We start from the raw sequence: 26,590 nt of genomic DNA on the forward strand, positions 1-26,590 counted from the left end.
CTGTTTACGTCTAGTTTCAGCCAACTTTGTCCCTAGTACTATATGGGCGTTATGACCGTTTATTAATGAGAGCAGTTCTGGGACCTCTCTATAGACGCTCTTGCAGTTTACTATTAGCACATTAATATTGTTATTCCCTGTTGCATTTTGCCTACTCCTACCTTGCCGCGTCTCAGGAGGCATCCTATCAGGCCTAGGGAGGGAATTCTCTAACCTAAAAAACCCCCATGTGCACTCCACACATAGTCCGCTACCCTTGTAGCCGCTTCACGTGTAGTGCACGCCTGACCTATTCAGGGGGGCCCTACGTTTCTCCACCCGATAGCGGAGGTCGAGAAATTTGCACCCCAAATCTCCGCAGAATCGTCTGAGCCTCTGGTTTAAGCCTTCCACTCGGCTCCAAACCAGAGGACCGCGATCGGTTCTGGGAACGATACTACAAAGAGTTAGCTCTGATTCCACCCCGCGAGCGAGGCTTTCTGCCTGCACCAATTCCACCAACCGCCTGTACGAACTGAGGATGACCTCTGAACCCAGACGGCAGGAGTCATTGGTGCCGACATGAGCAACAATTTGCAATCGGGTGCACCCAATGCTCTCTATCGCCGCAGGCAGGGCCTCCTCCACATCTCCGGTGAGACCCCCCGGCAAGCAGACAGAGTGAACACTGGCCTTCTTCCCCGACCGTTCTGCTATCCTAAGGGGCTCCATCACCCGCCTAACGTTGGAGCTGCCAATAACTAATAAACCCCTCCCCCCGTGTGCCTGCTCGGACCTTGCTGAAGGAGCAGCCACATGTCCACTCACAGGCAGATCGGGCGTTGCCACACGGCCAGCCTCCACATTGACCCTCCGCCTCGTGCGCCGCGAACGCCGCTGAAACCGCCGCTCCCCTTGGGGAGAGGGTGGCCCAACCGCGCCCGGTACCCGCGAAGATGTCTCGACAGCAGGGACAGTGGGTGACGCATGTGTAACACCTGGGGTGTACCTTGCGACGCACCAGACTCCCCACTGCCGCTACACTCCGAGGCAGCAGCCTGAAGACGGCTGACCACGGCCATCAACACGCTCAGCTGTTCGCGAACAGTGGCCAGCTCCTCCTGCAGGCCACTACTTGCATTTCACGCACGTTTCTCTGCCAGTTACATGGCGCAGACACGTACGAAGATTGTGTCTCCAAAATATGCTGAAGGTGATCGGGATCATGGCTCTCTGTCTACTGATAATTCAGACGCGATCCCGCTCAGTATCTTGGCAAGTTTGTGATTACCTAGAAAACCGTTTGAGTGAAAGAATCTGCGAAAGCTCAGTCTAAACTACAGTCGCATTACGAGTGTCACAATAAAGTAGAACACTACACCACTGATCTCCGGATACATTAAAGATTTATAAGACAATGACGTCTGTTTCTTAGACGAGGAACATGTCGATGCTCGAAGACTGTATGGAAATGTGAACGGCTTTACAGCTTTTACCACTTAGTTTATTGACATGCAACACCACTTGGGTGTAGGAAAATACGGTAACAACACCTTTAAACAACAGTAAAAAGTCGTTCATTATGCGATTACAACGCCAGTGTCCAAATTTTTGAGCCTATAACATTGAGTGCATACTTTGTATGGGGAGGCGAAAAAACCACAAAGCGACATAAAACGGAAACAAATGTACAACTAACTAACGAGGGATGGGAAAGGAAGACTCGGGTTGGTCGGGTGGCTTCCAGAAGCCTGCAGTGTACGTGTTGGCCTGCGACCCTGCGGTGACGTCCGGCGCTACGCTCTGTTCAGCACTGCCTCGGCGTCTCGATCCAAGTCGGGCGGGCGCGACAGAAGCCTTCGGACGAATTCTTAGGCGCTCTGCTAGCACCGTAACGGTCCGGCAGACGTCTTACGCTGGTGGAATGGAGATTCTGATTCGGCACGTTTCGAAAAAAGTGGACGCCGTTCTCGCAAAACCCACTTGTCTGAATTTCGGAAGCCAGTTTACACTGTAGGGTGTGGAACTATTTCACTGACTCCGTCGTTTGCCCCCTCATACGACCAGGAGAGTCAAGAGTGATGTCAGAGCTGTGATGGAGCTTACTTTGGTTTAGCCGTGACGTATCTGTCATCTAATAAGTACCCGAACGTTCTGTGGGGCAAAGATGCTCTACAAACACGTCCACGCCAAAAGGAGATGCTAATTTATATTTGTGCGAAAGTTCCACAACACACGTTCTGGAAATGGAGGCAACGAGTTTCATTCCTAAACTGCTCAACCTGGAAATACCTGGGTACACCATAGCTCGCAACAATCGGATAAAATGGCGACATGATTTATGATTGTATTATGCAGCATTCTTTACCACGGAGGTGGGCGCTGCATCTTTTTCTGAAGAAAGAAGACGCAGGTATCAATCTGTTCAAAGGAGAGTTAAACATACCAATGAATTTAGACTAGTGGTTCAAAACCGCTCAAATGGCTCTGACCTCTATGGGACTTAACATCGGAGGTCATCAGTCCAATAGAACCTAGAACTACTTAAACCTAACTAACCTAAGGACATCACACACACCCATGCCCGAGGCAGGATTTGAACCTGTGACTGTAGCAGGCGCGTGGTTCCGGATTGAAGCGCCTAGAACCACTCGGCCACGGTGGCCGGTCAAGTTTAATCGTGCCTACCCTGAGACATTCACCGAGGAAACTGATTTCTGCATTACATGTACATTGCTTCTGATCAGGTGTCACGGATCTGAGGAACTTGAGATAAGGAGGAAGAAAATTTTTCCTAGTTAGAGGTGCCACCAACTTGGATTTAAATATAAGTCGTGTAACTTTATGCCTGAAACAAGTTTGTTGCTTTGCCAATTTTTTTGCTATGACATAAATAAACCATCTTTTGACTGAGAACGATAACATTTTTAGAAGGTGAAAGCAGTCTATCGTAGCACCGCGCTGGTAGTCACAAACCTTAGGTGATCACGAAGCAGTACGGACCCTTGTCATTTGAAGGAAACTGGTGACGTTGCAATTGATTTAGGGTGGACAACACTTTAACAGCTGTTGTTTCGTACATGTATGCATGCGCCTCGTACAAGTGTTGAGGGTGCAGTGTGAGGGCTGCTCAGTGGCACTGTGTTTCAGGACCACCCACCATGTCGGCAGTTACGGAGGTTCAGAACAACACAACCGAGGCCCTGGCCGCCCTGGTAGATGGGGGTGAAGACGCCCTGGTGACGCTGGTGGCGGGCGAGACGAGGGTGGCGGCTCACAGGGCCGTGTTGTCGGCCGCGAGCCCCGTGTTCGCAGCGATGTTCGCGCACGACATGCTGGAGGCCAGCTGCGGCCAGGTGAGCATCGACGACGTGGAGGGCCCGGTGCTGAGGCTCCTGGTGGCCTACACGTATACCCTGCAGGCCCCCCAGCTGCCCGACACGGCCCACCAGTTGCTGGCAGTGGCCGAGAAGTACGGCTTGTCGGCCCTGAAGGCTGCCTGTGAGCGGCAGCTGATCTCGCAGTTGGCCGTCGAGACCGCAGCGGCGACGGCCGTCACGGCAGTGAGGCACTCGTGCCCGGACGCCACCAGGGCTGCCGTCGCCTTCATAAAGGACCACCTGCAGGTGATGGCCACGCGGGGCTGGGCGGACGCTGTGCTCGAGTACCCGCAAGAAGTCATTGAAGTCGGCCGTCTGCTCGGTGAGCCACCGGCAGAAGCCAGGTAAGCACGATTCCCTTTTTGGCAGTGCTAGTGTGAATTTGACGTCGTCCTTGCTTTGTTCGTCATGGGTTTCTTTGCTGCCTACATTGCATAGCACCTTAACGTCATCTACTTAATGATCGTCAGTCACGATGCTAAGTCTCTCACTGTTTCCACTTCTACTGCTTCTTATCAATTTCGCCTTTCTCTGATTTACTCTGATTCCATATTCTGTACTCATTAGACTGTTCATTCCATTCAGCAAACCCTGTAATTCTTCTTCACTGTCACTGAGAGAATCGGTCATCAGCAAATCTTATATCATTTCACCCTGAATTTTAATTCCACTCTTCAATCTTTCCATTATTTCCGTCATCGCTTCTTCGATGTATAGACTGAACAGTAGGGGCGAAGGATTACATCCCTGTCCGACACCCTTTTTAATCCGAGTACTTCATTCTTGGTCTTTCACTCTTATTTTACCTTCTTGCCTCTTGTACATATTGCAAATTACTTGACTTCTCCTATAGCGTACATGTATTTTTGTCTGAATTTCTAACATCTTGAACCACTTGATATTGCCGAACGCTTTCTCCAGGACCACAAATCCTATGAACGTCACGGAACTTCAATTTTCTTTTCATTCTCCTGTGTATTATCCTTGTCAGAAACGTGGATGCTTCAGCTGTTAAGCTGATTGTGCGATAATTCTCACACTTCTCTGCTCTTGCAGTCTCCCAAATCGTGATGATTATATTTCTTTCAAAGTCAGATTGTATGTTGCCAGACTCATACATTCTACACACCAGTGAGAATAGACCTTTTGCCACCTCTCCCAATGATTTTAGAACTTCTGATTGAATGTTGTCTATACCTTTTGCCTTCTTTGATCTTAAATTTTCCAAAGCGCTTTTAAATTCTGATTCTAATCACCAATATTTTCCATACCGACTCCTGCTTGTTCTTCTGTCACGCCATCGGACAAGTTGTTCCAATCAGGGAGGCCTTCAGTGTACTCTTTCCAACTATCTGATCTCGCCTCTGTATTTAACACTGGAATTCCCATTGTGCTCTTAATATTACCACGCTTGCTTCTAATTCTGTGGAAGATTGCTTTGACTTTTCTATATGCTGCGTCAGTCGTCCCAAGAATCATTTCTTCTTTGATTTCTTCACATTTTTCGTGCAGCCATTTCACGTTAGCTTCTCTGCACCTCCTATTCATTTCATTCCTAAGTGACATATTTCTCTATTACTGAATTTTCCTGAATATTTTTGAACTTATATCTTCGATTGATCAGCGGAAGGATTTCTTATGTTTTCCATGGTTTCTTCGCAGTTAGCTTCTTTGTACCTACGTTTTTCTTTCCAACTTCTGTTACTGTCTTTGTTAAAGATATCCATTTCTCTTCAACTGAACTACCTATTGAGCTGCTTATTATTGCAGTAACTGTAGCCTCAGAGAACATAAATCTCATCTCTTCTTTCCTTAGTACTACTGTATTCCACTTCTTTGTACATCGATTGCTCCTGACGAGTCTCGTAAAATTGAGCCTACTCTTAATCACTGCTAAATTGTTATGACTCTATATCTACTCCTGGGTATGCTTTACAGTCCAGTATCTGATTTCAAAATGTTTGCCTGACAATAATATGGTGTGACTTTAAACCTCCCATATTTCGATTCTTTTCCAAATATACCCCCTCGTCTAGTGATTTTTGAACAGACTATACCAGCTATTACGAGGATAAATTTACTGTACAACTTAACTAGCCTTTCTTCTCTCCTATTCCTATTATCAAGTACATATTCTCGTGTAACCCTTTCTTCTACTCCTTCCCCTACGATGGCGTTTCAGTCCCTCCATGACTATTACATAGTACTGAATTACCTGTTCAATATCCTCACTTTTTCTCTCTCTCCACCTTCAACTTGCGACGTCATCATGTATACCTGAACTATGCATGTTGTTGGTTTGCTTTTGATTCTCATGAGAACATATCTATACTCACTTTCTGCCCTGCCTTTCTATTGATACTGAATCCTACTGCTGTTGCTACTACCCTAGTCTCATGTGACCAGAAATCCGTTTCTTATTTTCTGGCTCCCAACCACATTCGAACTCCTAACTTTCCAGCTCCAGAATCATAGAACGTTATCCTTTCGTTGGTTACTCAACCTTTGATCATTGCCAATTCTTCCTCATTTAGGAGCAGTTTCAGACCTCAAGGGAAAGAGAGTGCCCTGAACCTCTGTCGGCCCCTCCGCCCTCTGTGGAAAGGTTGTTGGCTGAAAGAGGGCGACACCTGATGCTGGAAGTCTTCAGACACCGATGCTGATGATTCTTATTCAAAATTCAACTGATGGTGAGGTTCAAACCTGGGACTGAGGATTTTCCTGATTACTAAAAAAGACGCTACCCCTAAGTGACTGGCCCCAAAGAGCAGGGTATGTCTCCCTGAGATATCCAGTAAAGCAGGAGCTATGAGCACTGGAGCTACTCATGCACACTGGGGGCAAACAAGAAGAGAATACTCCAGCCAGCACAGTAATATTGTCACACTCGATGCAGTGCCTTACAATCACATTTCCTTCTTGTCTCTGTTCAGCTATCGCCCTGAATATTTTCCGTGCATTCCCTTTAACAAAGCAGACAGGAAATCTCTGTCCCCCTGTCTTTTTTGAAGTTCCTTGTGGCGTTACCAGAGGTCGTCCAGGGAATCCTATCAGGTTTCCTGCTACGGGCATACAGCAGATTATATTCGCTGTTCATCTACAGGTGTACGACATATCTCCCACAATGTCAGTATTGATGTGACGTTTTCATCCAGCTATCATTTGTTGCCTCTCTCTCTCGGATACATATGCTCCAGACAAGTCTATTTTGTTTCTTTTTAAATTTAAAAAAAAATCCATATTCAGTAGACTACAGGTTACTTCGCAAGTTTTAAACGTTGTCCATCAGATAAAATTGCATACACTGTGTAATCTATTTTTTTTCTTTTAATGGTGGCCTCTACTGCAAACTGCTCAACACGAAAATTGTTGTTTATGAAACACATCACCACTGCTGTCTTTTCAAGGAATCGAATTGTGGAGACATTACATGCATATATACAGTTCTATTTGCTTTACTGAAATGCAAATTTTGAATATACTCTTGATAACTTTTATAGCATAGCTCTTGTAATTCTTGTCCATCTTCTTCATTCCCTTGGGCTTCACATCAAATAGCCCTTGCATATCCATGACCATATAGTTTCAACAGTAAGTTGATACCCCAACTTATCTCTCTCTCTCTCTCTCTCTCTCTCTCTCTCTCTCTCTCTCTTCCTCCAGTGATATAATTCAGCATCCATATATCAGTTTTCAAATCACCTCACAACCAAAAGTAGCAGCCAGATGACTTTAACTGCTTCTAAATTGTGTCTGATAGTTGTTCTGTCAGGGCAGCAAAATTGTTGGCCCTGATGTTTGGGATTTGGTTTGTGCTTCATTGTGAACAATTTGTTGTTTTGCATCTCAAGCTATGCCATTGGGGTATATAGCAGAAGTGGTGCAGAAAAAGACCAGTTAATTGGTGGTACAGTCACCTTAAGTGAGGGGCTGGTGTTGTTGGCACTGAGTGTTCTGTTGCCCTGGTGGACAGTCCCTCAGCTGTACCGCCTGCAGTGAGCCCCTGTGTGAACACGCCCACCCACACAGTGTTTCTCTGTGCAGCTCGCCGACCGCCACAGGGGGCGGGTCCACCCCCAACTCTGACAGTCAACCCCACAGCGGCCACAGCCGGTCTCCTGCTGCAGCTGCGCCTCCCACGTCTGCCCGACACACCCCTCCACCTGATGACGCAGCCGTCTCTCGCTTCCGGTGAGTTGTGTTGCCACACGTGCCCAAGTCTTACCCTCACAGTACTGCTTATTTTGGCATTAACCAGCCGATATAGTAAATAAAATAAAATACAGATTCCTTCAGTTTTTGGATAGAGGTTACAGTTGCCATTAAACATCATTTATTTCTCACTTTTTTGGCTATGATATTTTGAAGATTGAGCACATGTGCAGAAGATTTCTCGCTCTCTGTATTTGCCGTGAGAATTAAGTTCAGTTCAGAGTCGCTCAACTTTAGCTACGTAGGAAGTGTCACATACAAATCATACCCATTTCCAAAGATTCTTTATATATTGATGTGTTGAATCTAGATTTTGTTTTTAGTGATGATTGTGTCTCTTACAAATTGATTCTGAATTAAATGGGTATGCAAACGGGATGTTTCACACAATTCCACTCAACAAAACTTACGTGAATGGTTGTAGATATAAGTTATTGAAGACACTCAGGAAGAAATGACGAAAGAAAGGTAAACAGAAATAAAAGTAATAATTACAAAGTTATTATTTAGTACCGGTATGAGGATGCAGCTTGTTTCGGGTTTGTCTTAAAATGTAATTTGAATATTCCTTAAATGGTTCCCTAGTGAGTTACATCTGTAGTGACTATTGGAAATCTGTGCCGCACTGGAACAGGAACCCAGATTTGCTGCTTATTGCAGGCAGTCTCCTTGACCAGTCGGCTGCCTGAGCACACCTCCACTTCTGACTCAGCATCTCATCGACACTTCCACTAGAGTTTATCCCGGGGGACTTGTGGGAAGAGTAGCAAAAGGGAAATCGAATCGGTGGATGTTACCCTACTGTAGAGGATGTACATGAGAACCTCTGGCGGTAGTGTTTGCAAACCATGGGTAAAAAACATGATCCACAATGGTAATTCCATCTACGCCAGCGAACGCATCAGCTGGTCTAATGGTTGAGATGTTACCCTACTGTAGAGGATGTACATGAGAACCTCTGGCGGTAGTGTTTGCAAACCATGGGTAAAAAACATGATCCACAATGGTAATTCCATCTACGCCAGCGAACGCATCAGCTGGTCTAATGGTTGAGGTATCTGCTCTCGAGAAGGGAGAAATGCAGTGGGTGTGGCTGAGTGGAGATGCGTACAGCACTGTATGGCTCGTCACTCGTAAACAAACTCCTGTATTCGATGGATGATGGAGGTCACCAGGTGTGATGAGTAGTGGATTTGATTCACAGAGGAGAAGTTTTGCATAATTGCATGGTATAGTAAACTTCTAGTTTCAGAAATGAGCAACTGACGTGGGCAAAGATAGTTGGTCCTACTGAAAAATATATTGACATCTCACAGTGAACTGATACATTTGCAAGATGACTTCATAGCCTGTGGATTTCAGTATCAAGTATGGACCATTTTATACTTCAGTTTTATATATACCCAACAGCAGTTTCCTCAGTGATGGTGCCACTAAACCGGAGTTACTAAATACAGTTTTCCTTAATTCCTTCACGAAAAATTATATATATTAGGTGTTGTGAAACAACTCAAATCACTTAAGAAAGGCAAGTCTTCTCGTCCAGATGGAATACGAATTAGGTTCCTTTCAGAGTATGCAGACACAATAGTGCCTTTCTTAGCAATCATATACAACCGTTCACTTGGCGAAAGGTCTGTTCCTAAAGACTGGAAAGTAGCAAAGGTCACACCAATACTCAAGAAAGGAAATGGGAGTAACCTATTGAATTACAGAGACATATTACTGACCTCAATTTGCTGTAGGATTTTGGAGCATATACTGTACTCGAACATTATGACTCACCTTGAAGAAAATGACTTAATTGATACATAACCAACACGGATTCAGAAAATATCGTTCGTGTGAAACACAGCTAGCTCTTTATTCCCATGAAGTAATGAGTGCTGTCGACAAGGGATCTAAGATCGATTCCATATTCCTAGATTTCCAGAAGGGTTTTGATACCATTCCTAACAAGAGACTATTACATGGTGTATACGGCCCGGAAGATCCCGGAAAGACGCAGGAATTTTTTCATCCGCAAGAAAACTGGGAAAAACGGGAATTTTCTAGAATCCTGGGAGTTTTTCATTGATGTAGTTTTCAGTTAATTTTTTGTCATTTTGACTGTTAATAACCGATACTCTAACTAAGGACATTACTGTATCCCGCTGCTGGAGAATAATACTGCAGCAACAAAATATGAATGAGGGAATGCTTTATATATAAACGAAACAGTGCTCATACAAGTGTCTGCCAACAGCAAAATGTGTGAAAGGCTGTAGGAAGACAATGCAGTGCTTCGTAACAACAAATTACCTCTGATGAGCATTAAGTCACAACTGTTTACATTAGATTCATTTAAGCAGTTACGAGCGGAATCACGCGCATGCGCAGTTGAGTCGCGTCAGAGTAGTACCTTCTCCCGCTTCTGGAAACAAATGTCGCTGTTGGTTCTGCACGCAGCAAACCAGAGTATCTGAACCGGGCTCCAATTTCTGTGGCGAGGGGGGGAAAATTCGTATTGTTGAGGAAAAATAACCTTGTTTCACAAAGGACCTAGCGTCTAGAGCACATTGGTCTTTCGATTATTCAAAAGAGTTTGAAGCTCATCGCTGTTGATTTGTGAACATTTTGGATCACATTCTAAGTTGATTTCTGAATGAATCGTAAGTTGATTTTTGAATGCGTGCATAGTGTACGTGATGTACCTGCCAGGGGAATCCTCGTCGCATCTGGAAATAAACTTTCCTGCAGACAAAAGGGGACGGGGCTACACGAGCTGAGCGGAGTAAAGCCGCACGGGTGAATGTAGTATGTGTGTGTGACTGACTGGTATGCAGATTACGAGCGTATAGCTACGTCCATAGATTCAGACTACCAGAGTGGTAATGAACGACCAACAGCAATAACAGATACGAAATATTAACGTATTATCCAGATACGAAATATTAACGTATTATCTTGTCGCTGTATCAGAGGAAATGAAAGTTTGACAGAAAGTTTTTGACCAGGTCACTACACTAGAGAGGGCAAGTTGTACATTTCCTGGTTAGCAGCCGCTTAAGTTCCATTCTGGGAGTAGCGCGGAAAACGCGTTGTACGAACACGTAATAACGCCTAACCGGAGAATAATCGCTGGATAATCACTAAACCGGTGATTCTGGCAGAGTCAGTAGAGTTAACTGGAGAATGAGCTTTGACAATGATAGGAATAGTTACAGAATTAGGGATGAGAAGATTTTGTTAGAATGAGGAAGGAGAAGAAACGGGGCGGTTCCAAATTTATACAAAACTTTCGTACTACTACTTTTGTACTTTTCGAGCTCATGCTTAAGAAACTGGAGCTTATGAATGAAACATGAAACTATTTCCTAACACAAAGCCTTTCGCTTGTGGTAGGCCAAACAGGCATTTCATATTGGTACTTGGCGAGTTATATTCTGCCATATTATAAAAACGACCATTATTACCAAAACAATCTCGCTTGTTTGGTGTGTGTTACAGTTGCTGCAATATTAGTAAGGCCTATTTTCTTTCGTCCTGCAAACAGTGACAATAGACGTAATGAGATCGAGAAACCACACCAGTCTTTGGTACATTTTCACGTAGCAAAACATTTGACGAATTTTGATGAGGTAACAGATTCTTCCGCAGAAAGGAAAGCACGGCATGTAAAGCTAGAGCAAGATTAGTGAGAAAAGAACGCAAGCATTGAAGAAATATGTACTGTCTTGCTTGTCTCTTGTCTTATCTGGTTTTGTGTATCCTATATTTCATTTTGTCACCCAGAACAGAAAGTTATTAGCTATTAGGCAGTAAAGAATCCAGATTTTCTGAAGAGTTCTTCTTCCGGTTACAAATAATTCCATCCAGTATTAATTGCGAGCTTATTTTGTTTAAAATCAAAGGACATTTCAATTTCCGCTGTCCTGAATGTAGTTCGATGGCATCCGTTACAAAATAGACATTTGAGTCCCACAGTGCGAAGTGCAGTGATGTGCAGTGCAGTAAGAGAATGCTGTGTGAAGAGGCGTGGCACTGCACTTCGGCACACTTAAGACCAAATAACGCGTCTTATATTTTCTCGAACACGTATGTTTTTGTTTCAAATTTTTCAGAATGATGTGTTTTACAAGATGCCCTAGGGTACTTTTGAAAATTCGATTTTTTTAGTGTTCACCGGTTCGCAAATATAGTAGATCCGAGGCCGATGCGCATAGAAGTCTGATTTATAGTGGGCAGTCTCCACATGGCCCGTGTTAACGTTCAGTGATTTTGCTTTTTCTCCTTCCGTTTACTCTCGCGTCAAATGAAAGCAAAGCGGATATCTTTGGCCGGGAGGTATCAAGTGAATTAAAATACATTCACATAATTACTGAAGGCTGATATACATTATTAGTTTCAGACTTTATTTTATTTCCAAGTTTCTGACAGTCAAGCACTAATCGCCTTGCAGAACAATAAGCTATTTTTGTCTGTTTGCTAAAGAAATTTGGCTTTTATTAACCTTTTCTGCAGAGGCATCCAATGTATTTGAAACGAAATTTTTAATTCCACAGTACTGGCTAGTTTAAACTGGTCGCTGCATTTCAAGTGCAAGTTTTCATCTTCTAGCACGTATGGCATTATTCCATAATAATGAACCAAACATGAGATAATGCAGCACTGGTACTCCAAGAAAATTTACATCTGAATCTGGACATACGAATGTGCGCTTTAAGTAGCAGTTTAAATGTGCACATTTTAGTATGGTTCACGAAATTCTGATCTCTTGGAGTACCCTGGGACGTCTTACTGCTTTTACAACGTAATGTAAGATCTTTCAATGTTGTACACGTACGCACATACGGGCTTCCTACGTCATGTTAGCTGCGCAAGCTCGGGGCACCTCTTACCTGGCGCTCTCCGGCAGCTGCTGGAACCAACCTGTTTCCAGCAGGTCGTGGAAAAATATTGCGAATGTTGATTTGAAAAGCGTTAATTTCAAAGTAAATATCCTTTAAGGTAAGTTGCACTATGCGCGAGAATGTACCATGAAATTCTTAAATCACAGTGTTTGACTCCATTTAAAAATCAACTCTTTGATGACAAGCCATGTAGAAGAATTTCGAACCCTGGAGATCAGACATTTATGTCATTAAATATTTTACTGCCACATTTGTGTGATGTCTCTTAAAGTGTAACACGCGCAAAAAATCAACATTATATCGAAAGATTAGCTTCTCTTGCAGCTTATTAACCTTAGTGACCAATATTATATGTGGAAGCTTTGCTTTTCATGTAGCAACACTATGTATATTAATGTAAGCCATTAACTCGTGTGTTACCGCTGCTTAGCAGGGATGTTGCTATTGGCTGACTACATCACGCGTCCTATGCTCTGAATACTCGCTGTCATGAGCTGGCGAGATCACGTGACATGAGCTGTGACTGGCTTACAAAAGCGCATCGCAATCTCGATTTCAGTGATTCGGAAAGTAGCATGCGGTGTTTGGTGGAATTCCATTGTGTGCTGTCGTAATACGAAGATACACAACGCACATGTTGCTGCACATCAAAGATATTTCCAAAATTTGTCTTTTTTCCCTGAGTTTCGTTTTCTAAAGTGCCAGGAAATTCTACGCCCATGTCCAAAACCATAACCATTCAAAGGACTGATAAGTTTTGCACTTCCGAGGGAAAATATACTGTCACTTAAGACGGAAAAAGTGTTTTCACGCGGGAGAAAGTGTATTTTTAAGCGGGAAATCCAGGAAAAATCCGGGAACTTTTTTTCCTTGTCCACGTATACATCCAGTATTAATCAAATTTGATACGTATGAAGTATCGTCTCTATTGTGTGACTGGATTCTTGATTTCCTGGCAGAGATGTCACAGTTCATACTGATAGACGGCAAATCATCGAGTAGAATAGAAGTCATATACGGCGTTCCGCAAGGTAGTGTCGTAGGCCCTCTGCTGTTCCTGATTTACGTAAACGGTCTAGGTGATAATCTGAGCTGCCCCCTTATATTGTTTGCAGATGACGCTGTAATTTACCGTCTAGTAAAATCATCAGACGATCAATTCCAATCACAAAATGATCTAGAGAGAGTTTCTGTATGATGCGAGAAGTGGTAATTGGCACCAAACAAAGAAGTGCGAGGTCATCGACATGGGTACTAAGAGAAATCTGCTAAATTTTGGGTATACGATAAATCGCAAAAATTTAAGGGCTGTCAATTCGACTAAATACCTAGGAATTACAATTACGAGCAACTTAAATTGGAATGACCACATAGATAATATTGTGGGAAAGGTGAAACAAAGACTGCGCTTTATTGGCAGAAACTTAGAAAATGCGACAAACCTACCAAAGAGAGCCTACATTGCACTTGTACATCCTCTGCTGGAATATTGCTGCGCGGTGTGGGATCCTTACCAGGTACGGTTGGCGGAGGACAGCTAAAAAGTGCAAAGAAGGGCAGTTCGTTTCCTGTTATCGCATAATATGGGTGAGAGTGTCACTGATATGATACGCGAGGTGGTGTGGCAGTCACTGAAACAGACGGTTTTCTTTGCGACGAGATCTGTTTACGAAATTTCAATTGACAGCTTTCTCTTACGATGGAAAATATTGTCTTGACATCCACCTATGTAGGGCGAAATGATCAACATAATTAAATAGGAGAAATCAGAGCTCCAATGGAAAGATTGAGGTGTTCCTTTTTCCTACGCGCCATTTGAGAGTGGAATGGTAGAGAAAGAGTATGAAACAGGTTCATTGAACCCTCTGCCAGGCACTTCAGTGTGAATTGCAGAGTAACCATGTAGATGTAGATGTTGATTCCCTCCTGTATAGAGATTAAAGTACTTCCTGCTTTGATTGACAAAGATAATCAGCTGCAGATATCGACTTTGGAATCCACTGAACATTTAAAACCCTCCTGCACCTCAGACAGGCAACAGAAGCACACATATTTCCACTGGCAGTCATGGAAGACACAGAGAATTAGTGTTGAAATTATATAAGGAGCAAGCAACAAACAGAAATTTTTCAATTTTCGTGCATACAAATGATGCGGGTAATAACACGTAATTTGGCACAGGAAGTACATACTTACAAGTAAAAAACATTTAAAAACGCTCAATATAAGATGACACACACCTACATGTGCTACATGCACACTAAAAACATCATTGATAGTGTCGAATTGTATACTTAGTGTCCAGGATAATAGTATTAATTATGCAGCACATGCTGATATCAAAATCAGTATGCTGCGTAGAGAATGTGAAACAAAGCAGAAAAAAATAGAACGCCAGGATGAGATGCAAGACTTGGAAAGGTAAGAAGAGGGGAAATGTTTGGGATGCAAACACAACAGGTTATGTTACAACGAAAAAAGTGAGAAACTTACAGTTAGAGGAGGAAGCAATGGACCTACAGCACACACAATAACAAACTAGGACAGTGAAAAACAAAGAAGAAAGTTTTGGGGGATGAATCGGTAGCTTTCAGAGAAGGTAGAAAAAAATCAAATAGGTAAAAACAGGGCCAAATAGAAATCCTTGGTTAATGCAAGAGATACTGAGTTCAACTGTTAAAAGAAGAAACTATAAAAATTCAGCAAATAAAGCAGGCAAAAGGAAATATAAATGTTTAAAAAATTAATGATGATAAGTGCAAAATGGCTAAGGACTGTCTAGAAGGTGTGTATATATGTGTGTGTGTGTGTGTGTGTGTGTGTGTGTGTGTGTGTGTGTTGTTCTTAGCATGTTAGTTAAAGTAGTGTGTAAGTCTGGGGACCGATGACCTCAAGAACCTGGTAGTAGACAGCATTCCTTCAGAGCTACTAACAGTTTTGGGAGAGCAAGGTATGGCAAAACTCTCCCATCTGGTATGACACAAATCTCCCATCTAGTGTGCAAGATGTATGAGGGAGGCGAAATACCCTCACATTTCAAGAATAATATGAGATTTCAGTTCCAAAGAAAGCAGTTGCTGACATGTGTGAGCACTAATGAAATACCAGTTAAGTCACTGGGTTGCAAAGTATTAACATGAGCTCCTTGCAGAATAATGGAAAAACTCGTACAAGCTGATGTCGGAGAATATCAGTTTGGATTTTGTAGATGTCTAGGAATATATGAGGCAATACTGACCCTACGATTTCTGTTAGAAGATACACTACTGACCATTAAAACTGCTACACCAAGAAGAAATGCAGATAATAAACGGTTGTTCATTGGACAAATATATTATACTAGAACTGACATGTGATTACATTTTCACTCAATTTGGGTGCATAGATTCAGAGAAATCAGTAGCCAGAACAACCACCTCTGGCCGTAATAACGGCCTTGATACGCCTGGGCATTGAGTCAGAGTTTGGATGGCGTGTACAGGTACAGCCGCCCGTGCAGCTTCAACACGATACCACAGTTCATAAAGAGTAGTGACTGGCGTATTGTAACATGCCAGTTGCTCGCCCACCAATGACGAGACGTTTTCAATTGGTGAGAGATCTGGAGAATGTGCTGGCCAGGGCAGCAGTCGAACATTTTCTGTATCCAGAAAGGCCCGTACAAGACCTGCAACATGGGGTCATGCAATAACCTGCTGAAATGTAGGGTTTCGCGTGGATTGAATGAAGGGTATAGCCACGGGTCTGAAATGTAATGTCCACTGTTGAAAGTGCCGTCAATGCGAACAAGAGGTGACAGACGTGTAACCAATGGCACCCCGTACCATCACGCCGGGTGATACGTCAGTATGGCGATGACGAATACACGCTTGCAATGTGCGTTCACTGCGATGTTGCAAAACACGGATGCGACGATCATGATACTGTAAACAGAACCCGGAGTCATCCGAAAAAATGACGTTTTGCCATTCGTGCACCCAGGTTCGTCGTTGAGTACACCATCACAGGTGATCCTGTCTGTGACGCAGCGCCGGCCGGAGTGGCCGTGCGGTTCTAGGCGCTACAGTCTGGAGCCGAGCGACTGCTACGGTCGCAGGTGCGAATCCTGCCTCGGGCATGGATGTGTGTGGGGTCCTTAGGTTAGTTAGGTATACTTAGTTGTAAGTTCTAGGCGACTGATGACCTCAGAAGTTAAGTCGCATAGTGCTCAGAGCCATTTTGTGATGCAGCGTCAAGGGTAACAGCAGCCATGTCTCAGAGCTGATAGTCACGATTTATTCGGAGCTATGTGACATACTACTGGATTTGCTTATCATGTCAGGGTTTTCATGGAAGGTGTTGGATTTGCCTGACACCTTACATGGGGTCTTCCCAGAGAGAGAAATATCACTTGCGTTATCCATCAGTATAAGGAGACGTATCCTGTTCCTTCTTTCAAAAGGTGTAGGATTGTTATGAAAGATACCTAATCCTCGTACCCTAGAAAAAAAGCTTTCCAGGCAATCTTGAATTCAGCCTACAAGTTAATATATAGCTTACTTTCATACTTTTCAGACTTTCGAAAAGACCAAAGGGAGATTTTATTGAAGCTATAAAACCTTTTTGGAAAGGCTACATTCTTTCTTTGTCACCAACGCGCATTGCTGGACAGATATCTAAGAATCTGTTCAAAGTATTTTCTCAAATTGAGAGATGGATTCCAAACCCACTACGGAGGGATGAGCATTCATATTTTGGAACTCTAGAGTTCAAGACATCAAAGTCGTCGTTAACGAGTTCAATAAAATTACTTTCAACGTCTTTATGAAGAACATACTTCAAAGCCTGAGCTGTTTGTCGTGAAATTAGTCGCACTGCCATCTGTACATTGTACCTTGCTTGTCGAGTTACGTTTAAGTGCGCTTCAGTAATGTGGTGTGTTATCGTTAAGTCACTCTTCTGATGCTTTAAAAGTTCCTGTATAGCTGTCCGAGATATTTTGGACCCATCAGGTAGCGTAATGCCTGTATCCAAGAAACGGTTCCGTAATAACTTTTAACAGGTGTGGTACATCGAAGAAAACCCATACACTCGTGGTGTCGTCTGCTTGATTTACGAAATAAGTTCTCTCTGTATCGACAGACAGTTCCTTCCAAATTTTTTCCGTGCATATCACACGTCACAGCAACAACACCGATTCCTGATTCCTCAACCGCCTTAATGATGCTCTGAAGCAAATTACTGGTCATCACAGTGTCGAAATCATAGTAAACTGGTTGTTTCCACTGCTCACACAACCCACGTATCATGCAAACTTGTACATTGGAATGTGGTCCGACTACTACGTCTTCAGACGAATCGTAACATATGCGGCCATCAACATTGATTACGTGAAATGTCAGAACAGCTAGTCTCTCTCTCTCGAGTAGTAAAAGTGTGTGACTTGGCTTTCAATAAACACAGGATATCTTAAAGAATACCCGGTCTGCGTTTAAATTCCTTCGTCCATTTCTGAAGGGTTGCCCTGCACGGCAAACGAATTTTTCGCTTTCGCAAATAAGTGTATGCTTTAGGTGACAGAGCTCTTAAAGTTAATGCATGGGCTATGTCCTCTGAATTCCACTTTACCCTTTCATTTTCGTTTAGTAGACATCTTATTTGCGCCCGTGTAAAACACTTTGACAATACACTATTTACACTTTTGTGCAATACGACTTTTGCTTTCGCGTCAGATGACTCTTCTGCCCGCTTCGACGAAAGAACGCGTCGGAGATCTTTCGTTTTACTTCGTAAGCCTGCATCACATTTTCTTAGTGCCTCTTCTTTCTGTGCATTCAGTTGTTTAAAAGTTCAATCTCGGCCCTCAGTTCCTTAATTCCCAAATCCTTATTGACTACTTCAGTGGGTTCATGAACGCAGTCTGTACATGCGGTTGGGTCGACTTTCTTTTGGTGACACAGTTTCTAAAGCTGTCAAAGATAGCTTTTGCAAACTTCTTGCTCCACAGCGTTGTGCACGTCTTCCAGAACTCTAAAGCATAAATTTAATTTTATTATTCCTAAAATTATTTACCGAGTATGCCTACTATTCCTAAAATTATTTACTAAGTACTATGCAACTGCATTAATTTCTCACTAAAAATCAGCTAAATTGACAAAAGCGGTGAAATATCAGTGGCATAAGCGACTACAATAGCTTAATTTGATAAAATGTAAAAATAAAAGTTTAAGAAGAAATAGAGGTATAACCTCCAACATGGGAGTCAGAAACCGTACCACTACGCTACGAAGTCAACTGGTTAGCGTCAGCTGTTCTTACAGAAGTAAAGGTAAACAAATTACGCGAAATATGCTGATTTTGTCATTTGAATTATATACTAGCTTTAAAATAGTCAACATATCGAGAATACTTAAAAAAACGGCTATTTCTAAGACAAATGTAGCTATTATATCCAGGAGGAAAAGCAAATACACTTGAGCAACATTATTTATTGCCTGTACAACATAGCGAGTCATTCACTCCCGTACAGCAATATAGTAATGCGTCAAAAAGCGTTGCATTTATGTGAATTCGTTTGTATTACGGTAATTTTTCAGTTTCAATTATTGAAAGTGTTATGTATGTGCAGACGTCTTACCCTTGCGTTTGCATCACCGCTTTCCGCAATTTCTTGTCCACGCCAGTTCGGAATGTTTATGCAGGGGATTGCTGCTGGTAATAACTTCTTCCTTGAAGGTAACCCTAGAAGCTCATTTCTCAAATCCCGTTCATAACCTTTGGCCGATAGTGAGCTGACCACACACGTGCAGGTTTCACATTCACTTTGTCCTTGCGTTTGCATCGAACCATCCATTCACGTCGCAAGTGCTCATCCTTGGGAAAAACGTGATACGTAACGTCCGTCGTCGTTCGAGCACGATTAATGCAATGTGCCACGGCACAGTTACAGAGACCCTTGCTCGTGGCTGTCTCAAAGCTGAATGCACGGCACTGCAGCCTCCTCTCCTCTCCGTGACGTCAAGGCGCGCGAGGGCGTCTGCGAGTTTTTTACTCGCTTGGGGCCGGAATGGCCGGCCTGCTTTTCCTATATGCCTCGGTTCCGAAATGCCGTGCCGGCGATTCCGCGGCGCGCGCCTTAAATCTGTGGCGACGCACTGAGCAGACCCATCCGGGCAGCGTTCATTTTTAGGTAAATGAGTTGGCACCACTGCGAGACAGCAGACGATAGCCATCTCCCGAAACACAACATTGTGGAGTAAATTACATCAACACAGGAACAGAAATCAAAAGCCAGGGTTGCTACATCTATTACGAATATACGTCAGAACCGAATGCCTGTTCATCTGAATGCATTTTCATCTACAATTCCCTCCTAAATGTATGGATTATATTCCGAAGCGATTATAAACGAAATGTGCTGTAATTATGCCGGACAACTGAAGACTTGCTCTTCCATTGTGTTTCCTCTAAGAGGTAAAAGTTCCCCTTGATTGGGTGGATTGAAGCGTAACCATTCTTGTGATACGAGTAGTGCTCAGAAGTAACGGGAAACTCGCCATTTCACGCGTTTTATTACTCAGATTCCTACTTCCTTTTTGTCATTGTGTGTACAACGTTATGCGTATCGGTTATTTAGTGTGTTGTCAGGTGTTAGAAAGCTTACTGGTATTTTAAGAGTATCAGCGATTATTTGTTTACTGTAAAAATGGATTACCGCATTTGTATTAAAATTTGCTATGAGAACCAATTAAAATGCATCATGGTTTTAGAAATATCATATACTGCTTTTGGTGAGTATACTAAGAGTGAAATAGGTGTTTACGGCCGGTATAAACCTTTCGAAGAAGATTAGCATGGCGAGAAGGTCATAATAGAAGACGAACTGAGAGTTAAACCAAACGATGCGTAAACCACCACTCAATCGTCTCGGTGACAGATGGCAAGACCACCGAAATGTGAATGTTACGTTTCTGACAGTAATCTTCCGTTTTGACAGTACAGTGCACCACGACTCCTTGTCCCAAGATGAAACGGCCAGTAGGCAGAACTTCTCACCAGCTGAACCCCGATGGCTTGAAGCAACACAGAAAGGTGTCCGGTTTTGTGGCGGAACAATTCATTGTTTCTGCACTGCGATAATGCACCTCCCCATAGTTAATTGCATGATTGTGCATGTTTGGCTACAAACAATGCTGTAGTGATGTCCTTGGCCCCACGTTTGCTCCATGTGACATTTTGTTCTCAAAAATAAAGACAAAGCTTAAAGAGCTGTCTTTTACATAAGAGATGAGATTCAAACTGCACATCTGAGAGAACTAAACGCTACTGTAAGGATTGTTTCGGAATAGTTTTAAGCATTGGAAGAACCACTGGAATAAATGTATAATATGTAATGGGAAATATCTTGGTGAATACGACATTGATGTAGACTAATAAATAAACCAAGTATTGGATTCAACATTCACCGCTGTTGCTTGCACTATCATATTGTCCATTTTGGTGCCAACGTCACGATCCTGTCATCGTCTTCTAAGAGGAATGTCGTTGGTTCACCACACAAGTTTCGTCGACATAAAAGAGTTCTGTTAATTTCCTGACTTGTATCAAGTATCTGCATCGCCAGTCAGTCATCACTTCTCTCTAGAGGGACCTTTCCTTTACTTAGAGGTCTGTTGCAAGTAAATCGCATTTCATGCTTTCATGCTTTCTTCCAAGGAAAATAATTTTTTTGTTTTTACGGCAACAACTAATTTGTGTAATGTCAGCACCATTTTTTAGCCATACAAAAGTCCCTATGGTTGATCAAATTACCGATTTTGAGAAGCTGCTTGCAATGATGGATTTATACTGCAAATTTGTTACTGGTGTTTCTTGGTGGTTCTGGCAAACCGCGTGGTTTATTTTTGGGTGCCTTTCTGATGCGTCCAATAGCAGTAAGGCTGACTTTTGTGTAAACTACAATCCTTTTATTGCGACAGGCAACATTAGCCCCCAGTTCTCTCTGTGCCGACTCTTTAATACAATCCGTGATTGCAATAGAGGTGACTGAGCCATTTTTACCCCAAAGATCGGAATTCTTTGCATTGTGCAGATTTTCCTGTGATGTGGTGCGCTAATCGATCATCTCTGAATAACATATTGTTACATGTCCACAGAGCATTTCAGACGGTGGATTACTGTCGACTGTCGAAGAAGATAGAAACGTGTGGAATAGGTTCCCATGTATGCGAGTGGACCTCAGCTCTTAAGTGACGGAACCCAGTATGTTGTCCTCAGTGGCGAGCGTTAGCGAGAGGCAGGAGTGCTGCAGAAAAGGGTGGTGGGACCGCTGTTACTGTCTGTATACATAAATGGTCTGGTGGACAGGTATCTGCGGCTGTTTGCTGACTGTCCCCTAGTGTACAGTAAGATGTCGTCGTTGAGTGAGCGTACAAGGACACAAGGCGAGTTGGACAAAATTTCTAGTTGGTGTGACGAATGGCAGCCAGCTGTAAATGTAGAGAAACGTAAGTTGATGCAGGTGAGTAGGAAAAACAAAACAACAGTAGAGGTGTTCCGCTAGACACAGAAGCGTCGCTTAAATGTCTGAGCGAGAGTTCGCAAAGTGATACGAAATGGAACGAGGTTGAGAGGACTGTGGTAGGGAAGGCGGGAGGTCGAAATTTTAGGAAAGTGTGGTTGGCCTGTAGAAGAGGCTGCACGTAGGCCGCTGGTGCGACCTATTCTCGAGTACTGCTCGAGTGTTTTGTATCGGCAACAGGTAGAATTAAAGGAAGACAACTAAAGGACTGAGAGCTGAGCTGCTAGATTTGCTGCCGGTAGTCTCGAGTGGCGCAGAGGTATTGTGCGGAAGCTTCAGGAACTCAAATCGGAATCACTGGAGGGGAGGCGAAATTCTTTTCGAGGAACTCTGTTGAGAAAATTTAGAGAACTGTTTTTTGACGCTGACTGCAGAACAATTCTACTTGACACAATGGGCGCGAAGATAGGGTGAGAGGCATTGTCGCTCGTACAGAGGCACACAGGCAGTCGTTTCTCCCTCGCTCTACTTGGGAGCGGAACGGAAAAAGCAGATGACTGCAGTCAGTTGAGAACTTTTTATATGTACCAGTTATTACTTTTGTTTCATATGGTTGCTGCTCCACTTACATTGACTATTTTGTACTAAATGCACCAGTTTTATTGCCTCTGTAGTTTCTAGTTAGTATTTCAATTGTCTTTGAAGCTTCTTACTGGTCTCTCGCTTGGGATTAGCCTTCAACTGTGGGGACAGGTTCTCGCGACATTGGTTCAAGTTCAGCAATGCTAGATCTATACGAGTATTTTGATATTTGTAAGTGAACATGCAATAATCAAGTAACACTATGTGTTTCTATTTCTTACAAACACCTGATTTCTTTCTGGCATGATCTAATTTATGCATAGCATTAGATACAGGAAATACGGTACTTTTTTGAGACTGGTCTAAAGTTACGGTTAAGTGTTTCTACTACTACTGAAACATAAATTTTACTCGAGAGCAACATAGTTGGTGTACGTTTACAGTTCCGAAGACCTTCTTAACTATAAATGTAAAGTGTTACGCTGCCTGTAGTGGTCTGTAACTTAGTTTGTGTCCAGAATTTTCAAAAATTGCAAAAAGTTAAACAAAGTTAACATGACTGATTATAGTAGTTGTGCAGGATACCCTCTGCCACAGACCATATGGTGGGTTTCAAAGTGTGTAAGTAGATGGAGATGAATGTTCCAGTCAATGTATCTCTTGTTGCATGCGTGATTATATGAGCACATGTGACGATTAGTATGAAGCGGGTTGTGTGTGTGTGTGTGTGTGTGTGTGTGTGTGTGTGTGTGTGTGTGTGTGTGTCAGGGAGAGTCCACCTGGTGCCCTTGTTGTATTTGAAATATGTCTACCAACTTATTGTGTACGAAGCAATGACTTTTATATTTTTTGTCGGTATGTCAGAAAATTTCCATGTTACTGGTCTGAATCACTTAGCTGTCTGGTGAGGAAATTGTATTTCAGTACTTGCAGATGCGTTTAGTTTCTAGTGTTCTCTTCCTAAGTGACAGAAGGAATTGGTACCCAGAGAAGGTAGTTTTAGGGGTGTGTTTGAATGTAGATGAAGGATTAGGCAGCAACTGCATGCCGAGGTGAAAGGAGGCGGATCTGTGGAGTGAATTATGAGGAAATGTGCCAAATGAATTTGTAACTGGATGGACTGCACCTATTCTTAATGGGAGATGGCTGAAGTTTTTGGTTATGGGCTAGTGATGTGGATCTGTCTGTAATACGCTGGTTAACCCGTATCGCAGAAGCGAGATTTCTAGATTTGTGACTTGTCGCTCGGAAGAAGTGTATTCCGAATTGTTGGCAGTTTTGCGTCTGTTACAGTTTTTCATTTGGTGTGTGTGTGTCTCGATAGTAGAGAGTAAGTGTGTCGATGTTTTGTGCAGGAGCCTTTCTGATGCAGAGCGAGGCAGGAGGCTGATAGAGGCGGCTGTGGAGGGGGCGGTGGAGGAGGTGCGGCTGTTGCTCACGGCTGGGGCGGACGTGCGGACGAGGGTCGAGGTGGACGAGTGGACCGCCCTGCACTGCGCTGCACTGAGAGGCCACGCGGCTGTGGTGCGGCTGCTGCTCTCTGCGGCGTCCGACCCCAACGCCAGGTCTCGGTGGGGGCTGACGCCGCTGCACTTCGCGACACGGAATGGCCACGCAGAAGTGGCGGCTGCATTGCTGCAGGCCGGAGCCGACAGGTGGGCAAGGAATAATGACGGGAGGACCCCCCTGGACTACGCCAGGCAGCTAAAGCGGCAGCAGCTCGTCGAGATGCTAACAGAGCATTAATACGTGCCACAAGAGGAAATGACATGTACTTCATTGTACATAACATTAAAATAAAAAATTGAGAAAAAGATCGCTTTCTCTATTCATTTCTACCTTTCGCAGTCCACACAATTACTCCAGTAACACCACAACTACTGCAACAACAGGAGATATCTGTAAACCAATGTGACAAACCTTCCTTTTGAGATTTCACTCTGTAAAACATTTCACAAACAATTTCTGCAAAAGCTCAGCAACAATTGACAAATACTCCATCATTCATAAACTTCACTTCTATCTCCCTCTCTGTCTTGCGTTTCTCGCCCCACATACAATATTCAAACAGCTTGCAAGCATACAGCCGACGTCTTTCACAACCGCCTGTATTTCGAAACGTAAACACCCAATCTCTTCCAAGAGACAAATGCGAGAATACCGGTTGTTGTGTAACACGTCGCCCAGCCGCAGTAACGTCACTTCTTCCCACCAGTCCGCTACATTACCTAATTACTGCAAACTATTTGCTAGCAGTGTCTATGTTGCTACATTAAATCACTGCAAACTGCGCCATACTCAAATTACTGCCATATAAGCTGTTCAGTTAGAATGTATCTTCACTTCAGATTTCTCACTGAATTCAGTTCTGTGCATGCACCGCACAAGTACTTTTCGTGTTTAACTGTAATGTCACATTTGTAGCAGTGCTCACACCACTTCATGCTCACACCATCTGCAGCCTTCTTGCCAGCTCACCTTCAAATAAAGGCAATTGAAGATCCACCTCAAATCACTTCTCTCTCACACACCTCGCTTGCTGCTCTTACAGAGCACACTACCATATCTCAGGGAATTATACTCAATCGCGTGAGACATGCAGCCAGTAGTGGAAATATACATGACTTTCAAAAAGTACACTTTTGCGTCTCTGTAGATGTTTTGAAAGCAGACCACATTTGGAACATTCATTCCCCCCTCTGCTGTGATAGAATTAGACTTGGTGTCCCCATGTGTGCATGTGACGGAAGTGGCAGACTGCATTCTGAACAAGACCTTCTGTGGCCCTCATGTGGCGGCGTTACACACGGGAGCTCCTTAACATTCTCTGTGAGGAAGCAGCGACGCCAGGAGACAGTATTGACTTGGTGAGTGACCTCCACGGCATTGATGAATACTTCAGGCTCTGACAGTTGATCCTCAACATAAATAAATGTAATATACTGTGCATACACAGGAAAAGAAATCCACTACTGATCACAAAATGCTCAAAACAGTAAGTTGACTAGCAGTAACTATCCAGAGCCACCCTACGTGGAATGACACCACTTACTAAGAAACTGCGATAGATCTTTTCTCAGCGATTCCATAATCATATGTTTTGGGCTCCTAAACCCAAATTTCGTGCTTCCTGCCTTATATGTCGGCTTTACAACAAAAGCCTCAAAATTTTCCGACTTTTCACACATTTTCCTTTCTTTGACAAAGACTACGTGTTTGTGAAAGATGAAAGCCCTACACAAAATTAAATTGGACAAACTCTTCCACAAAATGCAGCAATCAGCAGTGATCTTCTGACGACGAGCGGCGACGGCACTACATCCTGCTGAAAAACGGCGAGTTCCCAAAATTCGGAATGCGCCTAACGCCATTCATCTGTTGCACTCTATTACTACACTTCGGAATGGTATGGCAGTCTTCAGCAAAGGGAAAACAGCCCAGAACTCCAACTGCGTTCTTCGCATCATCAAACACAGCGGCATATATTCGAAACGTGTTCGTATTTGTTTGAAACATGTTCGTATTTATTTAAACTCGTTGGTTTAAGTGTGTGGTTGGTATCTGAGAAACTGCTAAAATTTATTTCTGTATCGAAGTACGTAAGTCTCAGTCCAGTGCGACAGAACTGTGCAAAAATTAAATTTTGAACGGAAGTATGCGAAGTACACGCTACACGATGCGAAATCCAGGCTAGCCAGTACATCAAACAATTCGCCTGCGAAAGAGCAGGCCGTTTTCAATGTAATTTATACATAACATTTGTCTGCAAAACAGATAACTCAATTTAAAATATTGGTCCTGAATACTGTAAATCCTTATCTTCAAACTTGTAAACAATAACTGCACCAGATCTGCTGTCGTGTCTATTGTGCAAATGAAGATAAAATGTAACGCATCCCGCATTGTGTCAAAACTGCTTGAAAATTCACAAGATAACGCCTTTCTGAAATAACTTACCGATTTGGAAAGTCTGAAATGATAATTTCACAGATACATTCTGGTGTGTGGCGGAGGGTAGTTTGAGTACCACAGCTGTTCCGGCCTTT

The 26,590-nt window shown here is 43.3% G+C and overlaps 1 protein-coding gene across 4 annotated transcripts in view; it reads left to right on the plus strand.

Annotated features, from left to right (window-relative positions):
• Nucleotides 1-24,352, plus strand: part of LOC126426949 (protein roadkill-like) — a 65,189-nt gene extending 40,837 nt beyond the window's left edge. For 2 of the 4 annotated variants that reach the window (XM_050089060.1, XM_050089059.1), the window contains exons 2-4: nucleotides 3,130-3,703; nucleotides 7,404-7,550; nucleotides 23,900-24,352. In XM_050089060.1, the coding sequence (XP_049945017.1) occupies nucleotides 3,141-3,703; nucleotides 7,404-7,550; nucleotides 23,900-24,290 (1,101 nt within the window). In that variant the 5' untranslated portion in view covers nucleotides 3,130-3,140 and the 3' untranslated portion in view covers nucleotides 24,291-24,352. Of the gene's footprint in view, nucleotides 1-1,005; nucleotides 3,704-7,403; nucleotides 7,551-23,899 lie in introns of those variants that run through there. The other 2 variants (XM_050089062.1, XM_050089061.1) reach the window with 2 other exon arrangements.
• The last annotated feature ends 2,238 nt before the right edge of the window (nucleotides 24,353-26,590 follow it).

This window comes from Schistocerca serialis, chromosome 11 (assembly GCF_023864345.2).
Source record: "Schistocerca serialis cubense isolate TAMUIC-IGC-003099 chromosome 11, iqSchSeri2.2, whole genome shotgun sequence".
In the NCBI taxonomy this organism is placed as follows: Eukaryota; Metazoa; Arthropoda; class Insecta; order Orthoptera; family Acrididae; genus Schistocerca; species Schistocerca serialis.